Source organism: Pogoniulus pusillus, chromosome 26 (assembly GCF_015220805.1).
Source record: "Pogoniulus pusillus isolate bPogPus1 chromosome 26, bPogPus1.pri, whole genome shotgun sequence".
NCBI lineage: Eukaryota > Metazoa > Chordata > Aves > Piciformes > Lybiidae > Pogoniulus > Pogoniulus pusillus.
In genome coordinates, this window is record NC_087289.1 from 6,845,564 (window position 1) to 6,872,882 (window position 27,319).

The 27,319-nt window shown below is 42.9% G+C and overlaps 1 protein-coding gene across 11 annotated transcripts in view; it reads left to right on the forward strand.

Annotated features, from left to right (window-relative positions):
• MCF2L2 (MCF.2 cell line derived transforming sequence-like 2) overlaps nucleotides 1–27,319 on the forward strand; it is a 177,667-nt gene that overhangs the window by 142,256 nt on the left and 8,092 nt on the right. For 6 of the 11 annotated variants that reach the window (XR_010307187.1, XR_010307186.1, XM_064165476.1 and 3 more), the window contains 9 exons: nucleotides 5,379–5,600; nucleotides 6,925–7,017; nucleotides 7,386–7,464; nucleotides 10,470–10,542; nucleotides 13,652–13,761; nucleotides 18,126–18,221; nucleotides 21,841–21,930; nucleotides 24,014–24,085; nucleotides 25,806–25,892. Coding sequence is in view for 9 of the 11 variants with exons in the window: in XM_064165476.1 (XP_064021546.1) it covers nucleotides 5,379–5,600; nucleotides 6,925–7,017; nucleotides 7,386–7,464; nucleotides 10,470–10,542; nucleotides 13,652–13,761; nucleotides 18,126–18,221; nucleotides 21,841–21,930; nucleotides 24,014–24,085; nucleotides 25,806–25,892 (922 nt within the window). In the remaining 2 variants the exon portion in view is untranslated. Of the gene's footprint in view, nucleotides 1–5,378; nucleotides 5,601–6,924; nucleotides 7,018–7,385; nucleotides 7,465–10,469; nucleotides 10,543–13,651; nucleotides 13,762–18,125; nucleotides 18,222–21,840; nucleotides 21,931–24,013; nucleotides 24,086–24,280; nucleotides 25,766–25,805; nucleotides 25,893–26,467; nucleotides 27,138–27,319 lie in introns of those variants that run through there. The other 5 variants (XM_064165479.1, XM_064165482.1, XM_064165481.1 and 2 more) reach the window with 5 other exon arrangements.

Here is a 27,319-nt window from a genome sequence, read left to right on the forward strand (position 1 = left end):
CTATGAACCACAGTCCACACCTAAGACCACACACACCCCCTCACACATATGTGTATGCTGAAGCTCTGTTGAAGTCATAGAATCATAGAATCAACCAGGTTGGAAGAGACTTCCAAGATCATCCAGTCCAACCTATCACCCAGCCCTATCCAATCAACTAGACCATGGCACTAAGTGCCTCATCCAGTCTTTTCTTGAAGACCCCCAGGGACGGTGCCTCCACCACCTCCCTGGGCAGCCCATTCCAATGGGAAATCACTCTCTCTGTGAAGAACTTCTTCCTAATATCCAGCCTATACCTACCCTGGCACAACTTGAGACTATGTCCCCTTGTTCTATTGCTGGTTGCAGAACTAATGTTGCCTACATAAAGTAAGTCCTTCAGTGAGCAATGGAAGCAATTGACAGGTAAAGGAGAAACATGCCTGGTGAAATGAGGCCTGGGGGTCATATGGTTGCCCATTTTGAAACAGCTGCAGGGTGAAAATATTGAGAAAGAAACCAATGTACTGAGAAGCTGGGTTCAGAATTACTACATAAGAATAGCAGACTTTAGTCTGGACACCAGGCAAAACTGTTTTGTGTGGAATGTGACTTCATGAGGAAAGTGCTGGGGTTGGTTCTGACCACTTGTCATAGCTGCACACAGTCAGAGATGGTCCTGTGGACTGTGCAATGCATTTGACAGGAGAAGAGCATTTCTTATCCTGCAGAGGCTGTGGCCACCTTGTTATAGCAGTAAACACACAGACTAGCTGTGATGTCTGCAGGTCAGAGAAGGATCCCACAGGCCTTAAGTGGAACTTGGATCTCCCAGGCCTGACACATTTAAGCATATCCCTTGCCCCAGTCCTCTGCACAGCTGTGAGCTACACGTGTTATGAGCTGATGTGTGACATCTTGCACCAGGAGATGGGTTTAGATTAAGAGTATAGCACAAAGTGTTTCTGCTTAGTTTAGATTAGCAATAAATACTTAAATGTGATTTTCATCTCGTGTTCAGTTTTCCTAAGGTTACTCGGTGTGGGAGAAGCTCACTACATGCAGCTTTTTGGACTCAACTGGCATTTCTCCAGCATACTTGCTCAAATCCATCATTGGCCAAGAAGGCCAATGGGATCCTGGGGTGTATTAGGAAGAGTGTGTCCAGCAGATCAAGGGAGGGTCTCCTCCCCCTCTACTATGCCCTGGGAGACCTCATCTTGAATACTGTGTTCAGGTTTGGGCTCCCCAGTTTAAGCAGCACAGGGATCTGCTGCAGAGGGTCCAGTAGAGGGCCACAAGGATGATTAGGGGACTGGAGGACATGTCTTATGAGGAGAGGCTGGGGGACCTCAGGCTTTTTAGTCTGGAGAAAAGAAGACTTAGAGGGGATTTGATAAATGTCTATAAGTATCTGAAGGCCAGGAGGGGGGGGGACGACAGGCTCTGCTCACTGCTCCCTGTGATAGGACAAGGAGCAATGGGTGTTAAGTTGCATCAAAAGAGGTTGCACCTCAACACAAGGGGAACTTCTTTAATGTAAGGGTCACAGAGCACTGGAATAGGCTTACCAGAGACGTTGTGGAGTCTCCTTCTCTGGAGACTTTCAAGGCCTGTCTGGATGTGTTCCTCTGTGATCTGTGTTAGGTAGTATTGTCCTGCTCTGGCAGGGCATTTGACTCTATCATCTCCTTGGGTCCCTTCCAACTCCTAATATCCTGTGATCTGACTGTTACTACAGTGTTGAAAATTCTTAGAGGCTTCTTTTAGTAACATCTTTTCTGCTGGAGAAGAAATTACATATATAATTTTTTATCTTCATTGAATGCCTCTTCATTGCAGTAACATAAAAGAAAATACTGGATTTTTTAAAATGGAATATTTTATACTGATATAATTTGGTGTAAAAAAAAGTATTGTCAGCTAGATCTTTTCTTTAAATGTGGACAGACAACCCACCAGCTTAAACTGACTCATTTGTCCACACATATTTAAACTGTTACAGATAAAACCCTTGAGACCTCTAAAGCTGGACGGTAAAATCATTTTAACTCTGTATGCTTTATTGCTATTTGTATTTCATGAGAGTGAGGACAAACCTGGTTCACTTTAGCAATCAATTTTTTTTTTTTCATTTTCCTACTCTTGGGAAGCTGTTTTGTTTTATTGAAAGCCAATGGCAAGCTTGTGTTCACTTTCCCATCACAGTAAATGAATTTTACCTACTAGCACTTTTGTTTTGTCAAAAGTGTTTTCCTGAGTCAATATAGATGAACGTCAAAACACATCTCTGCTGCTCTCGGGTTTCTCCAAACTTCCTTTCATGGACTTTCTAGGGACAAGCATCTTTGTCCTGGTGCCACTGTTCTCAGCAGTCAGGGTGGTTTTGCTTGATGTGACTTTTTGAACCACTTGTTGCAGTGCCAGCCTGCTGGCTCCTCCTGGGGCTTCCAGCAACTGCTGCACAAACTGGTAACTTGAATCTGGCTGAACATACTGCCTTGTTCAACACTTTAACTGATGAAACAACCATGTCTTCGTTTGTGTTTGCAGGAAAGACAGGACTTTTCCTGTGTGGGGCTTTTTTGTTGTTGTTTTGTCTGTTTAAGTCTATTTGGTTTCCAAAATGAGTCTTTCACAGTGTTCTAGGTGGCAGAAGGGAGGGAAAAAAGGCTTCTCCAAACCACTCTGGTTATGACTAATGCTGTGTGACTCAGAGATTAATTTTAGAAAGACTCTTTAAAGCCTGGATATTATTATTGCTCATCTGGACCCTTCAACATGGGCATGGGAAGCTCATGGATGCAGCATGTCTTTTACATCCCCCAAAAGAATGTGTTTTCTGGTATTAAGGTATTGTAGTTCTAGCAATTGTACAAAACTTTGTACTTAAGCTACTATATAAAGAATGGGCAGAAGAGCTTCTCCAAGAAAGGTAACTTACTATCCTGAGCAGAGAGGACCTATCCATGTTCCTATCCATGTCAATGTTGAGGCCATCCTTTTGATTATTCTTTGCTTTCAAGTCTGAGTTGTTTTGTACTCAGAAATTCATAGAATCATAGAATGTCAGGGGCTGGAAGGGATCTCAAAAGATCATCTAGTCCAGACCTCCCTGAAAGAGCAGAATTACCTATACAAGATCAAACAGGAAGACATCCAGGCAGGTTTTGAGTATCTCCAGAGAGGGAGACTCCTCAACTTCCCTGGGCAGCCTGTTCCAGTGTTCTGTCACCCTCACAGGGAAAAAAATCCTTCTCATGTTTGAAAGAAACTCCCTGTGCCTCAACTTCCTCTTGAACTTGGGGCCCAGAGCTGAACACAATAACCCAGATGTGGTGGCCTCACCAGGGCAGAACAGAGCATTTCTGCTGCTTTTCAGTGTCTGCTTTTGAATTTGCCAGCCTTCCATGAAATGCCAGATACTAGCTCCAAGGACAAATCTAGCAAAGCTTCTGCTTTGTTAGCTGAACTAAAAGATGAGATGGAGTGGAACATGGCTGCTGTGTAGCCTGGTGCTAACACTGTTCCTGAGATGGTTTATTACATTATTATTGTTGTTATTAAATAGGGTGAAAGTATGAGAGAGAATGAACCTAATAATTTTGTGTCCCCATTCCACCTGTCCCAGATGCTCAACTGTGATGTCAAATAAACACCTCCTACATCTTGTGAAACCTCACCCCATCTCGTGGAGTCTTTTCCATACAGGCATGATGGAAATACTTGCCTGGAATACTTTCACAGAAGGGGTTTATGCCAGCAGGAGGAAGTTCTTGCCAGAAAGAGTGATTGGCATTGGAATGGGCTGCCCAGGGAGGTGGTGGAGTCACCGTTCCTGGAGGTCTTCAAGAAAAGACTGGATGAGGCACTTAGTGCCACGGTCTGTTTGACTGGACAGGGCTAGGTGCTTGGTTGGACTGGATGATCTTGGAGGTCTCTTCCAACCTGGTTGATTCTATGACCTATCAGAAGGGTTGAGCAGAGCTTCTGGGACTCAGTGCTATATCATAGAGTTCCTGGAGTGACAGGAGCCTTTCAGCATAGCCAGCATTATGTGGAAAATGTTTGTTTGGATTTTTTACTTTGTTTTTTTTATATTGATGAGATCATCAATATGCTTTTCACAGGCTTGCTGTTCACACCTGCATGCTCGCACAGATACAAACATGCAGAGTCCTATATGCACAAGTGAAGGATCTCTCTATAGTAGAGAGGAGAGACTGTTACAGAAGTTACCAAGGGTTTTCTTGAATGCTTTGGAGAGAGTCTGATATCCTGCTATAGAGTGGGAAAATCAAACCTTGGTTTTGCAGTTGGATGTAGGGTAGAGCATGGGTAGTGAGAGTAGAACGCAGTCTGTAGTTTAAGAAATCAGATATTCCCACTTGGAGAAAACATCTTCATTTCATCATCAACAGAACAGACAACTACTGACAACAAGTATGTTAATAATGTGCTGAGCTTGTTCCCTCGACTTATTCTGCAAAGCACTCCCAGAAAAGACCTGCTGCTAGCATAAGTGGTTAACATAATATGTTGAGGCCCATTTACTATATAGATATTGCTGTGTCATCTATCCACACATTGCTACACTCTTTACTACTGAATTCTGCTATAAATCTTTGTGCTGAATATTTATATCAGTGAAACTATTTACTCTGTGGTCCTCAGATAAGGGCATCAACCTAGAATGGTCTGGTTCCTGTTTAGTTTCACTCTTCCTCAGACACTTTTGTGGTTTCTTGGTGCATTTACTCCCTCTTTGCAGAGGCTGTGCAGCATTGCAGTTTTCAGGTGGTAAACTGAGAAAGTACTGAAAAAGCTTTTAAAAACTGATTTGCAATGGGGAGGAATTACACACCAACATATTTCTAGGCACCAGTCCATGTTTTCAGACATCTGAGCTTCTTTCAAGTTCTTGCTCAGGGATAGAAGCTAGTAGCTGTGTAGAAATTGAACCTAGATCTTTCAGAGTCAAGGCCTTTGCTTGCATGTCCTGTCTGCACTGGCTTTTCATGCTGCCTTGAAGTTGGGAGTCTTAAAATGCAGTGCCTGTCAGAAGATGCTTTCTCGAAAGTCAACAGATAGAACAGCTTGGGTGCCAGATCTGAAGAGGTTGTGAGACAGACTGGAGATGCTAACTACGAATGGGGAGACAAACTGGAAATTATGGACATGGGAAACAGTTTTTGATTAATGGTTACATGAAGAAACCACACAGGTTTAGCAAGAAGATGTGTGCAGATGGGATTCCAGCTGTAACACATCCACTTTCCAAGACAAGGGATGTCTGGGCTTCTGCCTGGAAGGTTAAACACCACTACAGAAAGAACTGTGCCTGGGATTACTTAGTTTGAAAGTGATTTAGGCTCTCTCTTCTCCTTGCTTGCTAGGGGGATGTCAGTGAGCTTGGAAAGCTGTTGATGCAAGGTTCCTTCAATGTATGGACTGACCACAAGAAGGGGCACAACAAGGTGAAGGACTTGGCTAGATTCAAACCAATGCAGAGACACCTCTTCCTCTACACAAAGATGCTACTTTTCTGCAAGAAACGGGAGGAAAACACTGATGGCCACGAGAAGACAGCTTCTTACAGCTTCAAAAATTCCTTAAAGGTAATATATGTGTTAATGGTGAATTCTGGTGGTCTCACAAAATGGGGCTCTGTGTCTTTCCACGTGGAGACTTGAAGAAGGTGCACAAGTAAATGAATGTTTCTGTTTAGTTTTGATCTGGAGACAGACCCAGTCCTGCAGCTCCAGATGTGAACCTTAGTTTTGCCACTCAGTATGCACAGACACCTTGTGTCTTCTTGCCCAGAGTCTCATAAAGGGAAGCAAGACTAACTGCTCATCATTCTGCCTGTAAGCATCCACCAAGATCAGTTTTATTGCAAGTGTTACTATTGCCATCACCAGTTCAGTGGATACGTTCTGCAATAATAATAGCTACTGATGAATCAGAGTGCAGCAGAATGCCCTTTTATTTGTAAGAGTGACATTTCCAGATATGAGTCAGGACATTTTCTGTTAAGATGGCATTCAGAAGTAGGCTAAATTTTCCCTTTAAGCACATTGGTGTGACACTTGTGACTACAGACAATTAACATGGGTCACTGAGTGTACTGCTGTAAACTTAATACAGGGTAACCAGAAAGGAATCATAATAGACACTGGTTTGAAGAGTAAGTAAACCAACTGATTTAAAGATCTGAAACTTCTTTCTGTGGAGATGGTAGCAGAAACAGTGATGTAATCCAAGCTGCTTTAAGTAAAAAATCTAATAGTCATTCAAATATAATGTTGAGGCGAATCAGAACAAGGAGGAGGAATAGATACGGGAAGAAGATGGAAGCTGGCAAGTACAGTAGCAACTGGAATTCAAGATGGTGGTTAAAAAAAATCATATAAGAAATCCAGAATTCTTTTCTTCAGCTCCTTGTTTGTTTTGCCTAGTTAGGCACTTAGCTCCTTGCACACCTCTTTTCCTTTTTCTTCTTTTTTTCCCCTGAAACTGTTTCCTTTTTTTTCTGAAACTATCAAATTTTTGTGTTGTCTACACTGCAGATGAGTTGTTAAGTCTCAAAGCCATGTTCTGTTCCTCTTCCTCTCCCATCATAACATCTTCTTCCAGAGCCAGGATAGGATTGAAAACTGGCCTGTGATTCAAGTGAAAAAGGGGATAAACTCACAATCAGACATTACCTTGTGTTACTTTTGAGTACTTGATTACTTTTTTCCTATTTTTTTCCTGCAACAATCAAAAATATGAATGATAAATTAGCTGTTGAGAAATAACATGTTCTGAGTTTTACTTTCAGTTACTACCTAAGGTGCAGAAGTGAATGCAGCCTCTTTAAAATGCCTCTAAGAGAATCAAGTGTTTCAAGACTATGGACGTTTTCCAGATTCGAGCTGCTTCTTTTCTGTTTTGGAACAGATGAGCACTGTGGGCATTACAGAAAATGTAAAAGGGGATAACAAGAAGTTTGAGATCTGGTATAATGGCAGAGAAGAGGTCTATATCATTCAGGTAACAACTTCCTTTCAAGTGGATTGTTGTTTCAGTTTCATGATTGTCACTGTCCTGCAGAGTCAGGAAACAACAGACATTGGAAACTTCACTTTTCTGTTGGCTCTGAAATTACCATTTTATTGTTGTGAACGTGGGTTGTGATTTTTGGGTAAGTGAGGAAGCCATGCAGTGGGAAATTATTTGGAGTATTGGACAGTAAAGCAAGGATGAGACCTTAGCTTCATGGTAGCTTCTCCATCTTGAGGAGTGACCTCTGTTTTGCTCAAAGATGCCTGAGAAAATTGAGAGCAATTGTAGGTCAGAACAGCCAAGTGATTGAGAGTGTGCTTTTACTAGGCCATTGCTTTTTCCTTTTGTTTTGTCAGGCATCTTCTGTTGAGCTGAAAAACACCTGGATTTCAGAGATCCGCAAAGTCTTGACAGGACAACTGGAAGCATGCAGAGGTAGGACACATAAAAGAAGATCTGGTAATGTTTCCTTCCTCCTGTAGCTGTGTGTGGCAACATGAGGGGCAGTACTGTCCAGTATCACCACTGAAACCATGGTGAACAGATCTATGCAATGATCTCATAAGAACCTAAAATCATTACACTCTTTTTATGTAAGATATTGAATCCAAGACAGCCAACATTCAGGTAGGTTTTCCAGATAGCTTTTATCACTGTGTTCTATTACTATCTAATATTCTGTTTATCACTATGTTCTATTATTATCTGAGGTAATATTCTATTTATCAACAAGAGTGTAGAGTCTTAAAAGACATTTTGCCATCTCCACTAGGACAGCCCCCCCCATAGTTGTGTCTAATGCCATGTTTGCCTGGGCATTTCTTCTCACCTCGACCTGTCATTTTCTGCTTCTTTCATGTGCAGACCTCGCTTTAAAGCAAGGCCAACAAAGCCTTTCTACCCCCATCCTTCAGATTCCTAAGTATATTTTGTCCTAGATGGAAACCTGTGCCTGTGTTTTAACTTTAGAGGGCATATTTGTTTTGTCTGTTTCACAAAGACAATGAGTTCTTACAGCCTACTTAAGTGGAGAGAAACAACTATGCACATTAGCCTCAGCAATTTAAAATCACAGAATCAACCAGGTTGGAAGAGACCTCCAAGATCATCCAGTCCAACCTACCAGCCAGCCCTGTCCAATCAACCAGACCATGGCACTATGTACCCCATCCAATCTTGTCTTGAACACTTCAAGGGATGGTGACTCCACCCCTCCCTGGGCAGCCCATTCCAATGCCAATCACTCTCTCTGTGAAGAACTTCCTCCTAACATCCAGCCTAGACCTCCCCTGACACAACTTGGGACTGTGTCCCCTTGTTCTGTTGCTGGTTGCCTGGGAGAAGAAACTGACTCCGACCTGCCTACAATCTCCCTTCTGGTAGTTGTAGACAGCAACGAGGTCCAGGCTAAACAACCCCAGCTCCCTCAGTCTCTCCTCATAGGGAATTTAATCAGACCCATAACATTGTATTTCTTTAGAATGCTTATTGCCCAAGTCTTGTGTTGCTGTTTTAATCATTATCCTTTCTCCTGTTTTATTCTGAATTCCATCAGGAGTTCACAGTGGTCAGTTAGTTCAGCAGGATTCTTATCAGTGCAGGTTCAGGGACTCTTTGCTGTGGTTTGCAATACTTCTGAAGTAAATATGCTTTACTTAGGCTATGACTGCAGAGAAGAATAGCTTACAGAAAAGGGTGTGTGTTTAATAGGATAGAGAGCTAATCTTCCATGTATGTTTCTAGTTAATGAAAATTAAGCCTGACTGTCACGCAGATGAGCATTTGTGAAATCTCTGAAGCGTACAAGATCTATATGCTAGAGTTACTATGCATTGTTCAGGGAAAATTATGCAGGAATTGAGACTTAAAGATTTAAAAAATATTGATATTGAGGTATTCTTTATTGGTTTGTCCTGAGATCATTTGATCTTACAGCATTTCAGGTTTCAAGAGACTTCAAAATAGTCAATTATTGGTCAAACCAGGTTACTCAAGACTTTATCCAGTCTGGTCTTGAGAACATCCAAGGATTATTTCCATCCTATTCTGTAAGCAAAGACAATTTTTCCTTCATTGTTGATCCAGCAGAACACAGTCAGAGAGTAGAAACTATCTTGCATACTATTGCAACTCTTCCTATTGCCTCTTCCCAAGTGACCACATGAATCAAAGCCCTTATTACAATATTGATGGCAGGATGCAAATGCTCTGTCCTGTGTCTTTAAGGAGCTGTTTTCAGTGACTCATGAAAGGAGAAACCTTAATTCATGCTTAATCCAAGACTGGACATTTCTCCAGCTGTGTATTGTAATGACAGAGGGAGGGGGGTTATGTTTGTTAGTGTGGGCTGGTTTTAATGACTGCTGCTATGAGTTGTATAGGGGGTTGCAATGTTGGAAGGAACCATCTGAGAGAAATGAGTAAAGAGCAAAGAAAATAGCCAAAGATATGTGATAAATATTTTAACATGTGGGTCAGTGGTGTCTAAAGACTTAAGTTCATGTAACCCCCTGCTATAGTATGCTACAGTGAGCATAGAATACTAGCAAGGCTTTGGGTAACTCCATGATCCATCAATCCCAAATTGTCTCTTGTGGCCAAAGGAATTATGGATGCAGCTTTGAAAGGTTTGTGTAAGACTGTGAATTGGCTGCCGAATCCAGGAGCAAAGCTACTTCCCACCCAGAGTGCTCCTTTCTCCCATCACTCCCACCCACAAAGGACTGTAAGTTTATCCCTTCAGCAATGCCCCTATTCCTTTGTCTGTTCTCCTTTCACTGACAGGAGCTTCATCTTCTTCCAGCTTGAAACACTCCTAGTATCTTAGCAGTCTGAGAGTTTGAAAGCTGTGCCTTCCGTTGCTTCCTCACTTCTCAGTGTCCGACACTCCTGGTGCTGAAGTCAGCATCTTTGTTATAATCTCTCTCCATTTAGCAGTTACTGGACACCAGTACAAATTAATCTGTTGCAACATTGGAATAACATTTTATAATTGCTGTTTGTCCAGGATGCTGAGCAAAAGCATTCTTCAGGAGGATAGAGGTATATTCCACTAGATGTCTGTGGCTGCAAGAGGACTGATGCACGTGTTGCTAAATTCAGAAAGAGTTGTGAGCCACAAAACTTGTGTTCTGGGATAAATGCCAACATGTTCTCTAGATCCATATTGTGTAGTGAGCTAGGAAGAGATAGAAAGGAAAGAGAAGGTGGTAAGGGAAGAAATCTCCTCTGTCCTGAAACAATATGGATAGGAAAGCTGTTTAGGTGAGAAGTTTTCAGACTTCAAGATGCCTTTCCCTTCAAGTACAATTACTCCATTTTACTTGCAGGAGCAGTCAAAATCTCTGTTATCTTCCATTTCTCTCTCTCCTGCATTCTGTGCAAACAAAGAAGCAATTTACACAATTCAGAGCAATTTCTACTTGTTTTTTCTTTAACAGAAGCAAGTCAACTGCACCAAAGAATCACTGAGAGTGTATACCATGCGCCAATGGAGTCCTCCAATGCAAGCAGGTAACCACAGCTATCACAGTGTAACAGGGCTATGTTTTGTCTTGGCTTCATGCTTTTGCAATAGATAAATTCCTAATTGTGTGTGTTTAACTTCCTGAGTGTGAACTTACTCAGTTGTCTTCAAATATTTTAAAGACATGTAAGTGCAGATAAATGTTCTGCTCATAGGGGAGTGAAAATTACAATGCAGGATTCATTTAGAAGACGATACTTTGGTTTTGCAGAAGATCCATATGGTCTGGATTAACTCAAGTTTAGACAAAATGTATGGGAACATTTCCCTGTTAAATGGAGCTGTCAGCAAATTTTGTAATGACTCAGTTGCTGGGCAAATTCAATTTAACTTGGCATGAGATATCACTATAAAACTTTAGCAACATCAACCAAACCAAGACACCCAAGGTAACACAGTCAGCCTTCAAGAGTTGTGCAACTTGGTGCAAAATATTTTAGACATCTGCAGTGCTGTGAATCCTGCACCATATTTTCCTTTAGACTTTGTTACATTTGCTTTGTTTAAGGTTTAAACTGAAAAGGTTTTAAGGGTGAAATTCTTTCAGCAAACCACCTTGGGGATAGAAGAAAATTGTTCCAGAAAACTATGAATCACAAAAATGCTTCAAATCCAGATGGATTATAAGGCTTTTATAAGTGAGGATTTTCAGAACAGAACTTGTAGACAAAATGCATCAAGAGAAAGGTAATTAACTGGAGCAGGAAAGGCCATGTGTTTAGCTATGTGTCCTAGGCTGAATTAAACCAACAGGAAAAAAATGAAGTGCTAGTTGTCAGAGAAAGAGATTAGATGCTTCTGCTTCAAATGCTAGGTTATGACACCAACAGGAAGAACAGGATGAGTCTTTGTGAAAGAACAAGGATCTGGGTTTTCATGAATGAAACTAAGTTCAGAGTGTCCTATTTGCTGTTGTAAGCAGAGGCCACCTTTATCCTCTATAATATGTATCTCAGAGAGAAGCAAGGACAGGAGAATTGCAGCACAAGGTGGCTTTGAGTAGCTGATAAGAAAGAATGAATGCAGAATTCCTCTGTGGAGTGTCTTCTGCAGCCTGCTTTGGGATGCTGGGCGGAGGCAAGGAGAGGGAGGAAGAATCTGGACTTTGTGATAGCAATTTACGTGAGCAGTCTGTGTTGTTACCAGTGGGACTAAGTGGTTGTGAAAGGCACTAGGATTAAACCAGCAACAGATGGTATTAGCTAGAGAGCAAACAGGATCATCGGTGCTCCACCAGTGGTTGGTGGCTAATTAATTACCAAGACTTTATCTAATTAATACACACCTTCTCCTGGATTGCCCATGTAGAGCAGTAACTACTGCTTATTGAGAATTGTCAAACCTGTGCTGTGACATTGGGGAAGTCCGTTTGCAGTATATTCTCCTCTCCCCTTACCTGTTCGGTAACAGAGACTACTCCCTTCGCTTGTTTGTGTACCACTGCAACACCTGGGGCTGTGATTCCATGAGATAAGAAGGGCTGACTCTAGGTGGAGCTGAGGTATCAGCGAAAGGGACACTTGGAGCCAGTACACTTAATACAGGTGGTTATTGAATGTCCCCGAGTCCTATTCAGTCAACTTAAATGCTGTCTGTAAATTGTTCCTCCAAGTTTCAGGGTTTAATCCTAAAATGAGGTGCCCTGTGGTATCTATTGCCACTCAAGGGATGGCTGCTGGATTTCAGGGATAAGGAAATGATCCCCTTGTATTGTTTTTCTAGTCTATTCAAATATATTAAACTTAGGCTATTCTTCTAAGTGCTTATCTGCTTTATTGAGAGTGACTGCTTCCATCAAACATGCATATAACATATCTTGACACACAGACATACACAGACTTTGAGTTTTACTGTAGATGCTGCTTCAGAGAAGCTTGTATGTTCTCTTGATGCCTTTCTCACAGCTGTAAATCTTTAACTCTGTCAGCTGTATGTTTTACAGTTATCTCAGCCTAGCTGGGAAGGAACAGAAAAAAAAGAATAAGGAAATGTGAGTGTGCTTTGGATTTGTTCCTGTATTTATTTTGAGCCCCATTTTGTACTTGATATCAGGTTGCAAAAATCACATCTTGATTTAGTACAGGAGGTAACAGAGACCTCTGTTAAGGTTCCATCAGAGGCATGTCAGAAGTTCAAATACAAAGCACTGAGTCCCAGGCTGCCTAGTAGATATAAAAGGTATTCACAGATCTCTAGTGTTCCAGATGTTTTTACGTTTCAGTAATATCTTGGATCTTTCCTTAGATCCAGACAAACTCTGTGTATCTTCAGTGTAAGAGTTCATATGTTAACTGTAAACAGCAATGTAATTGCTGATACATGCTAATAACGAGTATTTTAGGAAAGACTACTTCAAGTGGGTAGATACAATGAAACCTGGAGCAGTCTGCCAAATATAACAGTCAAACACCCAAACTAAACCACCAGACGTTTGCAAAACAATGAAGATAAGAACCGTGGCAAAGCCCTGCTGTTCTGAATGCTCTACAGACCTGGGGCAGGAAGGCTGCTCCCATTACAGACACAAAGCCAGTACCTGTGCAAATCTGGCAAGATGGATCCTCCCCGTCTGTGGTTCAGCTGCAGGGAGGATACTGTGATACTGTGATGTTTTCAAAGAGCAGGAGAAACAGAAGTTGGAAGATGCTGGAGCCAGGAGAATCCCTATGTTCCTCTACATATGATATGACCTCCCCTTGACCACCCAGTACCTCTTTTTCTCCTGGAGTCATATGTACTTAATGCTGCAAAGGAAAACAGGGGTCCTTTTTTTCCCTAACCTGTTTCCCACTCCTTTCAAATCTGTTTGACTTGTGAAAAGAGCTTGTGAAGACAACCAGCTCCTTCCACCATTTCTGCATTCTCAGCTGTCACTAACACATCTCTTTCTGTGTGGTGTGGAACGGAGTCTGGGACTAGAATGGCTTTCTCCACTGTAGGTGCCTGCACAGATGCAGAATTCTGGAGCACACAGAATTTAAAAACCTGCCCATTTATTCCTTAGGTTACCACATCTGAGGGTAAAGAAAGAATGCTTAGTGCTCCACAAGTTATAAAACAGGAATGTAAATGTTTTTGTATTTCTTTTGTCCAAAGGTATAGCAGGAAGTCATCAAATATATATGAAAACAAGTCTGAGACATCAAACGTGGAAGCATCTAACAATAAAAACAGGAATTCCAGTCCCAGCGCCAGGCAAAAGAGAGGTAGGAGTTCTGAGACAGAGCTGTTTGCTGCCAAAGGGTCATACTTTTATTTTTGCACCCTTACTCCCGGAGTTTGGTGAGGATACTTTAAATGTGTGTTGTTTAAACCAGTGCTACTAAGCTCTGTGACTGTACTATGAAACTTCCTGAACACCACAATCTGTTACTAGTTCAGGATTTTTGAAGTCTGAGCTTTTGTGCCTTACAGTGCTTTTTATACAACTTGTGCTTTTTAAATGCAGAATTTGGGGGGCCATCGTATGGGTTTCTTTTTAACCTTTTATATCCTGGGTAAGTTGGTTTCTAGACATATTTGTCATGGAATCCATCAGGGTTGGAAGGGATCACAAGGATCCTCTAGTTTCAATACCTCTGCCATGGGCAGGGACACCCTACCCTAGATCAGGCTGCCCACAGCCTCATCCAGCCTGGCCTTAAACACCTCCAGGGATGAGATCTCAACCACCTCCCTGGGCAACCCATTCCAGGCTCTCACCACTCTCATGCTGAACAATTTCCTCCTCGCATCCAGCATGAACCTCCCCACCTCCAGCTTCGCTCCATTCCTCCCAGTCCTATCACAACCTGATAGTCTAAAAAGTCCCTCCCCAGCTTTTTTGTAGGCCCCCTTCAGATACTGGAAGGCCACAATGAGGTCACCTCAGAGCCTCCTCTTCTCCAGACTGAACAGCCCCAACTCTTTCAGTCTGTCCTCATAGGAGAGGTGCTCCAGCCCTCTGATCATCCCCATGGCCTTTCTCTGGACACACTCCAGCACATCCACATCCTTCTTGTAATGGGGGCTCCACAACTGGATGCAGTAGTCCAGATGGGGTCTCACCAGAGTGCAGTAGAGGGGGAGAGTCACCTCTCTCACCCTGCTGGCTGCACTTCTTCTGATGTGGCCCAGGATCTGGTTGGCTTTCCAGGCTGCAAGTGCACACTGCTGGCTCATGTTGAGTTTCTCATCCAGTTTAAAACTTCTCTTTAGTTTTAAGATCATCTATGGATGTGGTAACTGATTTCTTTTTTTCTGTCAACGAGATTTCTTCACCTCCTCTGTGTCTAGGCTTCACTCTACTGCATGTTAAACAAACACATGTGGTCACAAACTCTGTTCTTTGAGGGCAAAAACACAATAGATGTATTTTTTTTTTTTTGTACAATGTAGCTTAAAATAAACACTAAAAAGAACCTGGTTCTCATCTGGCAGTAGCAGGAACAGCAAATCTTTCAACATCAGTTTCTCTTTCAGGTAAGTATTTTGAAATGCTAGAACAAAGACTTGGATAATACCCAAACAATACCAAAAAAAAAAAAAAGGAGAAAATGGTGAGATCTTTAGAGATTAATGTTCAGTTCAGAATTCAGGCCCCTTTATAAACAGAGATGGTTAAAAAAACCAGATCTTTTATTTGGAAAACAGGCTGCTTACCAAAAGATGGAGGTTTTTTTTCCACTACAACTAATTTTCTTTCTGGGAAGGAAGCTATGGGTTCTTCATTAAAATATCCAGTTTTAAAAATATAGTTCAGTGGTTTTTTTCCCCCCAAATTAGAGCTTAACTAGTAATAATAATAAAGAAGAAGTTGGAAAGCAGTCTCTCCCTCGACATTCGTAAATCCTCTTTGAAGAAGATTTGCAGGGAAATGGTTGATGTTTTTCAGTTGGGCTGTCCAGCTTATGCAGGAGTGTGGGAACTGGGATCACTATATGCTGATTTCTTTAATCCTTCTGTCTCTGCCTTCCCCTTACCGGTTTCTCAGCACTCTGTAGCTCCTGTTACCTCAGCACAGAGCCTCTTCATCCTCAGGCTTGTGGCTGCTCCCGCGGAGCTGCAGAACACGGTGTCAGAGCCAGCGCAAGAGCTCTGCATGTCCCACTGCAACTTGAACCGCTGTTCTTGTGCGGCACCTCTAGCTGGGACTCTGCAGGGGCTGAGCTCGCCTCGAAAATGTAGATCCTGCTGGGATGCAGAGGACCGGTGCTGCCTTCCCCTGGGCAGCGCAGTGCCAGCCTGCGGGACGTGCAGCAGGGGCTGGTGCTGGGGCAAACCTGGGGCTGTTGTGCCACCTACCGACTGCAGTGCTCCGGGAGCTGTGTGGTTCATCTGAACATAGACCATTTTAACATAGGCGTTTCTTGCTCTAGTACAGAGGGAGAGGGCACTACTGGTAAGCTATATCAGTTCCATTATTCTCACAGATAAGTGCCAGGTGATCGAGCTGTCTACGGATGAACCAGTCTTCTGTGTGGGCCTGACTGGCAGGGTCACTGGCTGGAAGCTATCTGGGAGCTAAGCCCTCAGGAATCTCTAAAGACCACCCCAGCCTAACTGCCCAGCTCAAAGCAGGGTCAGTAGAAGCAAGCTGCCCAGGGCTGGGTTCAGCTCCAGGGACAGTGATTCCACATTTGCCTTGGCAATGCTGACCAAGGCTTTAACCATCTTTGCAGTAAAAAAGTTTGTCATACTTCTAAATCAAATGTCCCATGCTTCAGTTGTCACCTCTCGCCTCTCTCAGTCTGTCACTGGGATCCATTGAGAAGCTTCTGATTCTGTCTTCTCTACTTGATAAGAGCCCCCTGAACCTTTTCTTCTACAGGGTGACCAGCTCCAGCTCTTTGACTCTCTTCTTGTGTCACATGCTGCAGTCCTTTAATCATCTTCATGACCTTTCACTTGATATCCTCAAACATGTCTATGTTTCTTGTGCTGGGGAGCCCAGGACAGGAGACAGCACTCCAGATGTGTCTCAGTTGTGCTGAGTAGAGGGGAAGCATCACCTCTCTGGACATTCTGGCAAGGCTCTGCCTAATGCAGCCCAGGATGCTGCTGGTCATCTTAGCCAGAAGTACACATTGCAGGCTCACGTTCAACCTGCTGCAAGATGTGATCATAGTTGCATAGCTGAAGAGGTATGTCTGCTGCATGACTCTGGGGTGATGAAATACTATGGGTTTCCTGGCTATGTGCAAAGTGAATACATTTTGTGTACCAGCTTCTGGATTCTTTATAAGCTACAGTATCATTACAAAGATTGCCTCACAGTGGGAGCAGCCCTGGCAGGGAATGGATTTTAGGCTAGCACAGGCAGTCTGAAAGCCAAGTGCTTCCCAGTGCACAGCTCAAACCACTGCTTGGCATCTGTTCCTCACATGGTGGACAGCGGAAGATGGCCCAAAGCTGGCATCAAACCACTGGATAGAAGGAGCTGTATCACACCAAGATAATACTTCTGTATTGTTTAAATCTGCCTATCTTGCACTCACCTATGCATGCAAGCACCTTGGATCCTGGATAATCTTGGCTGCAAATCAGGAAGTGATGGGATGAGCTTTCTGTTGGAAGCACAGCTTGTCTGTCTGTTGCTTGTCTGTCAGTGTGGATTCACTGTCTCTTCATGTTCCCCTTGTACTTCTGGTCTTTGTTTGTCCCTCTAATGATTTTCACTTGGCAGTGTATGAAATAGAGAGGATGAAAAAAATCTTTGGTTAAATCCTAAAGCACGGAACCAGGCAGCCAACACATGGCTTTTCTCTTGCTCCTTTGCCATAAACCTGTGTGTTACTGGCCCACACAAAGAAAGGCAGAGACACAGAATCTGGCAGAGGATCTCAGGGTTTGATCTAGGTTCACCTGTTTCCTGCAATGCAAGTAACTGAATATCTTTCAAACCCAGTCTCAGGACCTAGATTCATCTGTGGCTAATCTCTATCAAGGCAACTGTCAGGCAGCATGGCTGGCTTATTCATGTAGGAGCCTGGCATGTAAGCTCTGCTGGCATGGCACTCCTTGCACCCCAGCAAATCATGAGATCAAATGCATGACTATGTGCTCGCTTTGGAGGCTGTCAGAAAGACTTCAGCAGGTAAGGCTGTGTCACCTAGAGTGGTGAGCGATAGCAGCAGGCCACTGGATGGCAGAGGTGGTACTGCTCGCAACACTTGCTGTCTGTACACGTTCTGCACTGTGCAAGGCTACTTCTCTTATTTCTCCCCACAACCTTGCTGTTCCAACCACAGCAATGTGTAGTAAAAGGCACTAGATCTTTTTTAATGAGCTTGCTGCTAAACTGTACTTTCCTTTGAGAGCTGCACCCCTTCACATGTTTTTCTTTGGTTTTGTTTTGTTGGTGTTCTCCATTAAAACTCAGCGAGCCAAACTCAACTCAGGGACTCTGTTTGGCTCAGATGGTTTAATCACCCTGACCTCATGTCACCTTTCTGATTGATTAGCTCAGGCTTGAACTGAATCAAATTCTATTTATTTTTATTTGCCATCCAGTGGTTACCTTTCCTTTCCCATAAGCTGAACAGCTGACCCACCCTTCCTTATTTCTCTTCCCTCTCCCTCTCTCTCCTAGTTGATGCTTCCACCAGCCTTAACCTTGAGCGCACAGCGCTTGCTAGAAAGCGATTCACATTGCAAGGTCTTTCCAACCGCAGAGCTCCACCCAAAGGTAAAACCACCCCATGCAGCATTTGGTCTCTGGCCATCTGTCTCCTGCACTCCCACAATGTTCTCTCCATCCCATAGTGCCATCCATCACTATTTCCTAAAGTGCTGCTGCATCTCACCAGAATGCTCCTGTCTGACACATGCAGTTTGGCTCCACTTCTCAAAGGCACTGTTACCAAGAATTGCTCCCACGGCAGTGTTGGCAAGGCAACCTTTGAGTTGGCTGGTTAGGTGTTTTACTGGTGCACAGTGCAGATAACATTTATTTCCAGGTTCTTTCAAAGGCCAATGTCTGACTTCGTTCCAAACAACAAAACTAACTTCTTTCAGCAGCTTACTGCTTGAAGGGAAGAGTTTCATCTCTGTGCTGTTCTACATGAGGTTTTCATGTGCTAAATTGTTCATCAGTTAAATGTCTTTAGGTTTTCAACTGTTGCTCAGCAATGACTTAGTATTTACACTGGGAGACTGGAATTCAGATCTGGGGTTTATTGGCATTTCTACTTGCATTAAGCTGCAAAATGGTGTGTTCTCAGTGTGTGTGAAGGTTGAGGTGACACCTGATATCCATGAGTAGAAAGCGTTGTGTATTCCTGTGATGGCTGTACAAGGAGCAGACTGAAAAAGAGAGATTAAGTTGAATTATTATTTGCAATCAGTTTCTGAAAAGATAAGGGAATTACTCTTTCTATTGCTGTTTTATGGCTTTTCTGGTAAATGACATTTCTTCTCTGAGACAAGGGGCTAGTGTGCAGTGATGGAGAGTGGGATCATCAAAAGAGGCACAAGCAAGATGAAAGAGGAGAAATACAGAAGCATTACATTATGGTGTTAGACAATAGATGAGAATATACTAAGAGCCAACACAGCTGTAGGATTCTGGCTGCAAGGTTAAGGCTGCACTTGGTAGTAAGATCCAAGGTGGGCACATTGTGTGACTTGGGGAAATCAGTTACGAAACACAGGCTTCAGAAATGCTGTACATCAGGCAAGTTTGGGCTTGGGCCTCTTTTATCCAGATTTTTCTTGTCACATGAAATGTATGAGGTTGTATTGAGTGTTCTGGACAGCAAAGCACAGTTCAGAGGGGTTCATAACTGCCAAGCTCTAGGCACTCAGCTTAGCTGGGTCTGGTTACTTGAGATTCCTGTGGAACACCTTTGTTACACAATGTCTCACTTCACTTTGTCATGCTGTTACCAATCTGGTCCTGGACTGGAGGAAACCAGCTGTCAGACAGGCAGAGTGTGGTCATTTCTGCAGGCAGTCACGACTCACAGCCATGTTAGCGCTGTGTGGACTGGCTGTTAAGGAAGACTGGAAGCTGTGAGAAGTTACCAGGAAGTTAGTGTAATAAGCTTGTCCTGATCTTGACCTCTTTATTTAAGGATTCATTGCTGGCTGTGGCAGGAGAAGGCATACTAAGTTGAGCATACTTTCCTTCAGCCTCACTCTGTCTGTTGATGTCCAGAACACATAAAAGGGAAGGTTTAGATAATAAAACAACAATACAAACTGGGGGGAAAACAAGGTTGTCTGATGGATATCAACTAGCAGTGGAGCATGGATGCTCAAAGCATTATTGTTTGCTCAGGATGGATATGGTGGGGTAGAAAATGTATGTAAGCACTTTGATGTTCTGGTCAAAGAAATGCTGTCTGGAGGAGTAACTTTGCCATCCTTCACTCTATCAAGGCACAGCCCTCCTTGGCAACCATACAAGAATGAGCATCACTGCATGTGAATGCTCATACTCATAGCACTCCACATCTCCTCCCAACCTTGGGTCAGCATCAGCTGCCCTGATGTGCAGAACCAAGCTCACGTTCCTTGGGGCTGCCACAGGGTCTTTAAGAGCTGCATGAAGAGGGTGCAAATGTATCCCAATGCTGCAATAATGAAGTGGATTTTTCTTTGCATTTCAGTAAGGCTAGTTACAGCAACATAAATGTGGATTGCAATCATCACTGAGAGCACAATTCAATCTCTCATTTTTCTTCAGCATTTTAGAAGGATGTACTTGAATATATGTGCCTTTTTGAGTAAAATGATGAATCTATAGGCAAATACAAAATTAAAGAGTCTTTTTACAGTAGCCAACCTACAGTTAAAGTTGCTCTGAGATTTTAAGGAGTTAAAAACATTTCCTGATGTTTTGGCATAATAAAACATTACAGGAATTGCAGTTCAACCTGCCATGCTAATTTCTGCTCCCCTGGAAACATATACTGTGACAGAAATATGCAAAAAGTGAAGAGAAATGTTGTCTGACTGGGCAATAAAACAAGGAAAGGTGAAAATGAGGAATGAGAGAATTTTAATATCCCTGGCAAGGAACTCTTCCTAGTGGCAATAGTTCTTCACAGGGTGTTTAAATTTGAAATATAAAATCAGCTGGAATTTATTTTAGTTCAATGCTGTATGCCACTTAACCAGGAGAAGAAAAAAAACCACAATGAGAGATATATAAAAGAAGATAGACATAAGAAACAGGAGACAACTGGAATAGAAAAATCCCTCTGAACCACAGGCACCATCCAGGAGCATCTGAGATAAGATTCAGCGAAGTATATAAGCATATGCTGCAGGTGTGAAATAGTTCTGCACCTATCCTGGGAAAATAATCAGTCAAGATATAAACTATTTAAGTATCCTACCAAAACTAAGGTATGAAGCATGTGACTAGTTTTACTCATGTCTCAATGGAGATACTCACTTGAGTAATTCACTTGCTCAATTCAGCACAAGTGTTTAGAATGTTTTCAGCAGGAGATATTTGCAAGGAAGCAACTTTTTTCTGCTAAGTGGTGCTGTTGTAGTTGGTATGTGCACAAATCGTGCTGATGAATTTGTAGATGTGTAGACACCATCTCTTGAGAGCTGCATAATGACCTTGGTGTGTTTTGAATCATCATGTGCCCTCTGAAGCCAGTCAATGCTTAGCCTATTTATACTTCTGAGATGTTCGTTCACTACTTTGAGTAAAAAATGCTGCTTGTATCTCACAGTGAAATCTGGGGAAGCTGTCTCTCCACTCCCAAGTGGACTTTGAGAAGAGGCAGGATTCTAATTAGAGTAAGCAAAAAAAAAAAAAAAAAAAACTCCATTATCTTCGTTTCTCTGAGCTGATTTGCACTGCTAAGGGCTCAGAAAGTCGTTTCAGGCATTCACAGAGTTAACTTGTAGAAATGACAAATGTGAACTCCAACCTGTCTGTGTTGATTTTTTTTTCAGTGTATTTTAGGACATTTATCACAGAACAAGCAGTTCAGTATCTAAAAGAGTCCAAACCTCATCTGTAGACACATGCCATTTTAACCATCGTGCTCATCTCTCTGTGTTTCGTAGCCGTACTTCGACACTAGCTGGTTGCTAAAGTATTAATTGGCATAAGTCACCTTCCTGAAGTATAAAAAATGGTGCAGTTGGGTTGAAAAAATATCTTTGTATAAACTCTTTGTGCCTTTCACTTCACTGAGGGTATTTTTTCTGGCTATGGTAGAGAAGGACCCTACCTTTTATTTTCCTTTCCCAGCTGCTCCTTTGCTTTGGACATCTTTTACCCTCAGTGCTTATTAACCTCTAATCCTTCCCTGCTTTGCATCTATCTGTTCTCCCAGATCCAGAATCTAAGGACAGAGAAGTTACCCGCCGCTTTTCCCTAGCCTCCTCCATCAGCACCACAGTTAATGCTTCTGCTGTGACCAAAGGTACCGTCATGCTGCTTGCTTAGCTACCCTTCTCCCTTCCTGCTGACTGACACATTCACTGCCAAATGCTGTCCACAGAGTGAGTACATCAGGCTCGATATTTGTGAATGCAGCGAGTTGCAGTAGAAGGGTCAGAACCAGTGTAACACCTTCAGGGAGGCAGGCTGAGACCTTCTGAATGTATATCAAGGTGTGCTGCCAGCATATGTGGTGACTTTGCTCAGTTTCTCCATAACAGACTTCAAAGACTGGTGCTGGTTTCCATGGAAACTAGATTAAATTTTGTCTGATGTGGGATTAGGGTTTCCAACTTCTGCCTGGTTTGAATTGACTGAAACTTGCTAGAAATTATTTCTGTTTCCTTAAAGCTGTTTAGTGTTTTTGCTTTTGAGAGAGAGAATCTTCTCACTGCATAGCAGCCACCAGATAACAAGACAGCCTGAAGTTAAGCCAAAATTGCAGTAGCAATAGATGTCAGCTTTAAACATAGTCACAACTATGATTAGAAATTACATCTGCAAGGAAATTTTCAGGCATGTGTAAGGGAGCAAGGTGCTCAGAGTGCAGAGAACACTCCTCAGGGTCTGTAGGAACCTAAGGAAGTTTTCTTTTTGAGCTGTAATTACTTTGAGAAAAGGCACTTTTACAGTCTTTAAGTTACTGTGCTGGTGCCTACAGTTAAACTGCAAAGCAACCCATGCATTTGGGCAAGCTGACTGTTGGAAATCAGTAGAGTTGCAGGTACTTAGGGTACATGTCAGAGGTACTCTAGAGAACAGGCTGTATGGTTTTACATTGAAATCTGACTTTACTGTCTCCTAGCAGTTCCTGGAATCAAGTGGAGAAACAGGGTTGCAATTTTAAGATTTACAAGGCAATTCCCAGACCAAAGCAGAAGGAAATATGTCTGGATTCATTTGTACAAAAATCTTTTCTATATATTTGTCAGGAAGAAGGTTGCATTTACTACACTCTAAGTAACTGGGAAGGATGTGGACTGGACCCTTGACTGTGCAATGAGGCTATCATGAAATGAGAGTGTGGTGGGATTTATTGGCAGAGTGTAACATTACCATGACTTAACAAAAGTTTCTTTGCCTGTCTCTTAGACCATGGCATTAAAAGATCACCAGATGGAAATGATGGGTATAGCACAGAAGTTCTTACAGCTTTCTGTCCTTGGCAACAACTTCAGAAACACATGAGCAATTAGTAAATTATAAGACTGATTTTTTCCCCCCTATAATATTTAATTCTGAAGCAGAGGAACAGAAGGAACACATGTAGAAAGAGAATGGGCGACCAAGGATTGTTCTTTAGTGTGGTTTATCAAAGAAAGCATCTGTGAATGACAATGAAATTCCAACACTTCTGCAGTTTCATATTGAAATATCCCGTCCCCCACAAGACTCTTGGCACTGTCTTGAGACGCTGAAAAAGCTACTTGTGTAACGATTTTAAGACTAGAAAACAAAAGCAGTGCTTTTCTGTCAGCGTTTTATTTACGGCATCTGCTTTAAGACAATAGTTCAGATGACAAAAGAACTGAAGCCTGAGCTGTGTCTCAGCATCAGCCAAACGCAGGTGTTACTGGGGCGTTCTGATCACCACGTCCAAGGCTGCTGCACACTGCTGCGTGCTGATCCTCGCTGCTGGCAGTTCAGCTCTGTCCCCTCACCACTCCTCCACACATGGAGGCAGAACCCAGTTAAAGCACTGTATGCGGACCCGACGGATGCCCTCCATTCAATGTGGGGGACAAGTGTTTGGGGCTCCCCTGCCAGCCGCATGGCTGCCAGGGAGCCTGTGAGCCTGCCTGCGTTACTGCCATCTCCTGGACAGGAGTGGGAGAACAGGTCTGGGAAGCCTGAGTGGAAGCAAAGACATTTACACGGCGTAATGTCGTTTGCAAAAAGAGCTCCGTTCCCTATCCACATCACATAAACGTTTATCTTCACCTAGAACTTAGGGCTCGGTCATTCTGATAAGAGGGGATGTATTAGGCAGGTAGTATCTTCAGGTAATTGGAAAGTTTCTCTTTTAGCAGTATTTACAGCCTTGTGACTCTGCCAACTTCACACAGGTCCCCTTGTTCCTGCTGTTAAAGTCAAGAGACATGAAATAAAGAGTGATCCAACTCCCCTGGGGTTTGAAGGTATGAGTCTTTCCATCTTGCATGAAAACCTGTTTGGCAATCTTTGGATGTCATTCACTGAATTCACATCTCATCACTACTGCCAGACAAGCCTGGAGTCCATTAAGGGTTTGTTGTCAGTTGATCTGTTCATCTGTGATAAACACAGCCTGTCCTCCCTTTGCCTGTCCCCTGCACTCATGTTATATTTACCAGCTTTCACTTAAGGATGGGCCTAAATAAAAGCCCCAATTCTCTGCCTGTTTTGGGAAGTCAGCGATCTGGATCTGGGTTTTCTGCCTGATTTCTGCCTCACCCATAGAGTGCAGCCACAAGGAGTCAAGGAGCTGCTTTTCACCTGCAGTCTGGCTGCTGTCATCCCTGTTCTCTACTTGCGTCTATGTCTAATAAGAGGAGCAAGAGCCATGTGTGTGAGGAGTACAGAAGAGACTACTGTGCGTTACCATTCACAGTGCAGTGTTTCATTTCAGCCAAGCAGAATTCCCACTTATTTATTGCAGCAGATGCCTCAATTACTGCATAATAACAAACCCAAAGAGTTAAACTGGTAAATTATTCCCCAGCCACTGGAAGATCAGCAGCTTCCATTGGCAGCTTTCCCCTTTACATGAGCATTTGCCAGAGCATGTTGTGCAGGTGATCAGGTACTCTTTCTGAAAGACAGAGAGAAGAGCAATAATAGCTGAGGGTTTCTCTTTTAGGATTGTGTTGCTGTGCCAAAAACCTTGGTAGAAAGGGCAGGTGTCCACATCAGTGATGGAATTGGACATATCAGAAATATCTCCTATGTCACTCCCAGCAAAAGATGAGACTGGAATAGAGAGGTTGGAAGAAACAGTTAAGAGCCAACAGAGGGAATATATTTGGCTTGCTGCTTGCAGGATATTTCCTTTTGCAGATCACCCTTGGCACTGTGTTTGGAATCATCCTAGCACACAGCACCAGAGTTTCCCAAACTGTGGTCTCTATACCTCACTTTCTCCACTGACAGATACTCCTGATCTAAGCAGGGCATGAGGCTGCAGAGGTACTCGGTGCAAGTATCTGTGCGTTAGAGCTGAGCTGATCCTTGCTGGTTATAGACATGATCCTACTGCACCTCTTTCACCAGTCTGAGCTTCTTTAAGTAGGAAATGATAAACATTATCCATTTATTATAATAATTTTACTATTCTTTTGCTGCTATTGCCAGGGCTTTGATAGAGTGAAAACGACAAAGGATTTGATGTACTTAGATTAAAAGCTCCCTGCACAAAATGGTGTTGCATTCAACAAGAGTGAAATCATTTGTTTCTGGTTGGGAAGAAGAGTCTCCCTGATCTCCTCTCACTGATATATGGACAGGCATCAAAGCCATGTACTATCACCCCCAGAATGGTTTGAAGTGCTGCAAGTAAAATACATTAAAAATGTGTGAGCAAGCTGCAGCGAAATAGAACACTGCACTGTTCACCCAGCAATCATTTTCTTTAACACCAACATTTCTGTTGGATTAATTTGGCTGTTCTCTGCCCTGAGCCTTACAGTTTTTCTGCTTAATGTTGGTGCCTTTTCACTCATCCGTGCTGGTTGTGTGTCTCCTCTTTTATAATGGTTGGACTCCAGTCCACCCATTTGTTAAAGAGACTGCCAGTTGCAGAGGCGATGCAGGAATTCACTCTGTACTGGGTGTCTGGTCACTGTTTCACCGTGATGATACAAACTGTACTTCCTGTCACAGATGCTTTTGAGAACACCATATTGGCCCAGACTAAATGTAATACCAGTTCCACCACAAGACCTGTACCTAGATCTGCTTCACAGACAGGTAAACAAAGTGAAAACATTTCTCATCTCAGTTTGAAAGTGTAACACAATTTTATGATAATATTTACTCTCTTTACCTTAAAGAGATGCTTTTCTTTTAAGGACTATTATTTCCTAGGAAAGCAATAAGAGTACAAACTTGGGGCAGTAGCAGGTATGGAAGCAATGTCCCAGATTCTGGTTTCCTGTAGGCCAGGCAGAGCTGAAAAGAATTCTTTTAATTGGCAGAGAACTCAGAATGTGAAATGTCAGAGGCCTCAGAATGTGGTCTGTGTTAGTTTACAGCTCAAGATAAAGTCTGCAGAACTTAGGCTAGTCCTTAGGCTCTGACATCAGAATAGCAGTTTGCATGGAAGAGGATGGCTGGTGCATGTACGTGTAAGGAGTCTCTGCTGCTCAGGTTTCTGCCTCAGATGCTTTCTATCAACAACACTGGCAAAAAATTACCAAAGTTCTGTCTAAGAGAGTATCTTTTTTTCCTCTTGGTGTTTGTAGCCCAGCCTGTGAATTTGAACTGAAATTGCTGTAGCAGTTTGAAGCTAATTAGTATCAGTCTATTCTTTTATATTTGGACAGTTGCTGAAACTTTCCTGGTGTTATTCAGTGGATGCAGAATAAAGGGTTCAGCTCTCTATGCTGCATGGCCTGTTGCTGAAATCTTCCCTCTCAAAGCTTAGTTGATGTAGACCTTGGCAGGGACATTCACCACTCAGGGCTTGAATGCTGTTTTAGAGGGTAGATTATACTTTGAAAAGCACGGGTGACCCAGCTATTCCTGTAGGCTTATAACTGGAGTTGAAGGTCACTGTCTCTCTTGCTGCTTGGAGCAGCCACAGTCCTTGTCTAAAATGAGGGAGAAGGGGCTGCAGATGACCTGCACGACCACGTGTTGCACCAACCTCTAGCAGGGAGGATGTGCATGAGGAGGGATTAAACAAGTCATTTAAAAACCCTATTTCTCCCAGATCAGAACTCTTTTCCTGTTCATTCCCTGATCTGCCTGGCTTGAATTTTGTGTTGTCTCAGGCCAGGTTTTGCTGTGGGTTGTGAATGCTGGGTTATGAATAATCCCACTGCATAGGCAGGCATATGGTGATTCGATTGACTCCATTCAGCTTGTTTCAGTCAGGGCTGGAAAATCCCTTGGGAGATGCAAAGTCTGTTTCCTTCTAGCTGGACTGTAGTCATTCCCGTGAGAAAAGGGACAGGTATTGCGTGTGAAGAAACATGTAGATCATGGTCACTGTCTGTACCAAAAAGGCTGAGTTACTTTTCCATTATGGGAGCCTCAGTCTGAATTTCCTTTCGACACTTCATCTGTGCAAGCCTTTGTAGGTAAAGAGACTGGTGGTTGTGCTTGGGCTGAAAATCTCTCATTAAGTCCTTTCTACAGAGCTGGGATGGTTTTGGGTGCAGAACATACAGTAA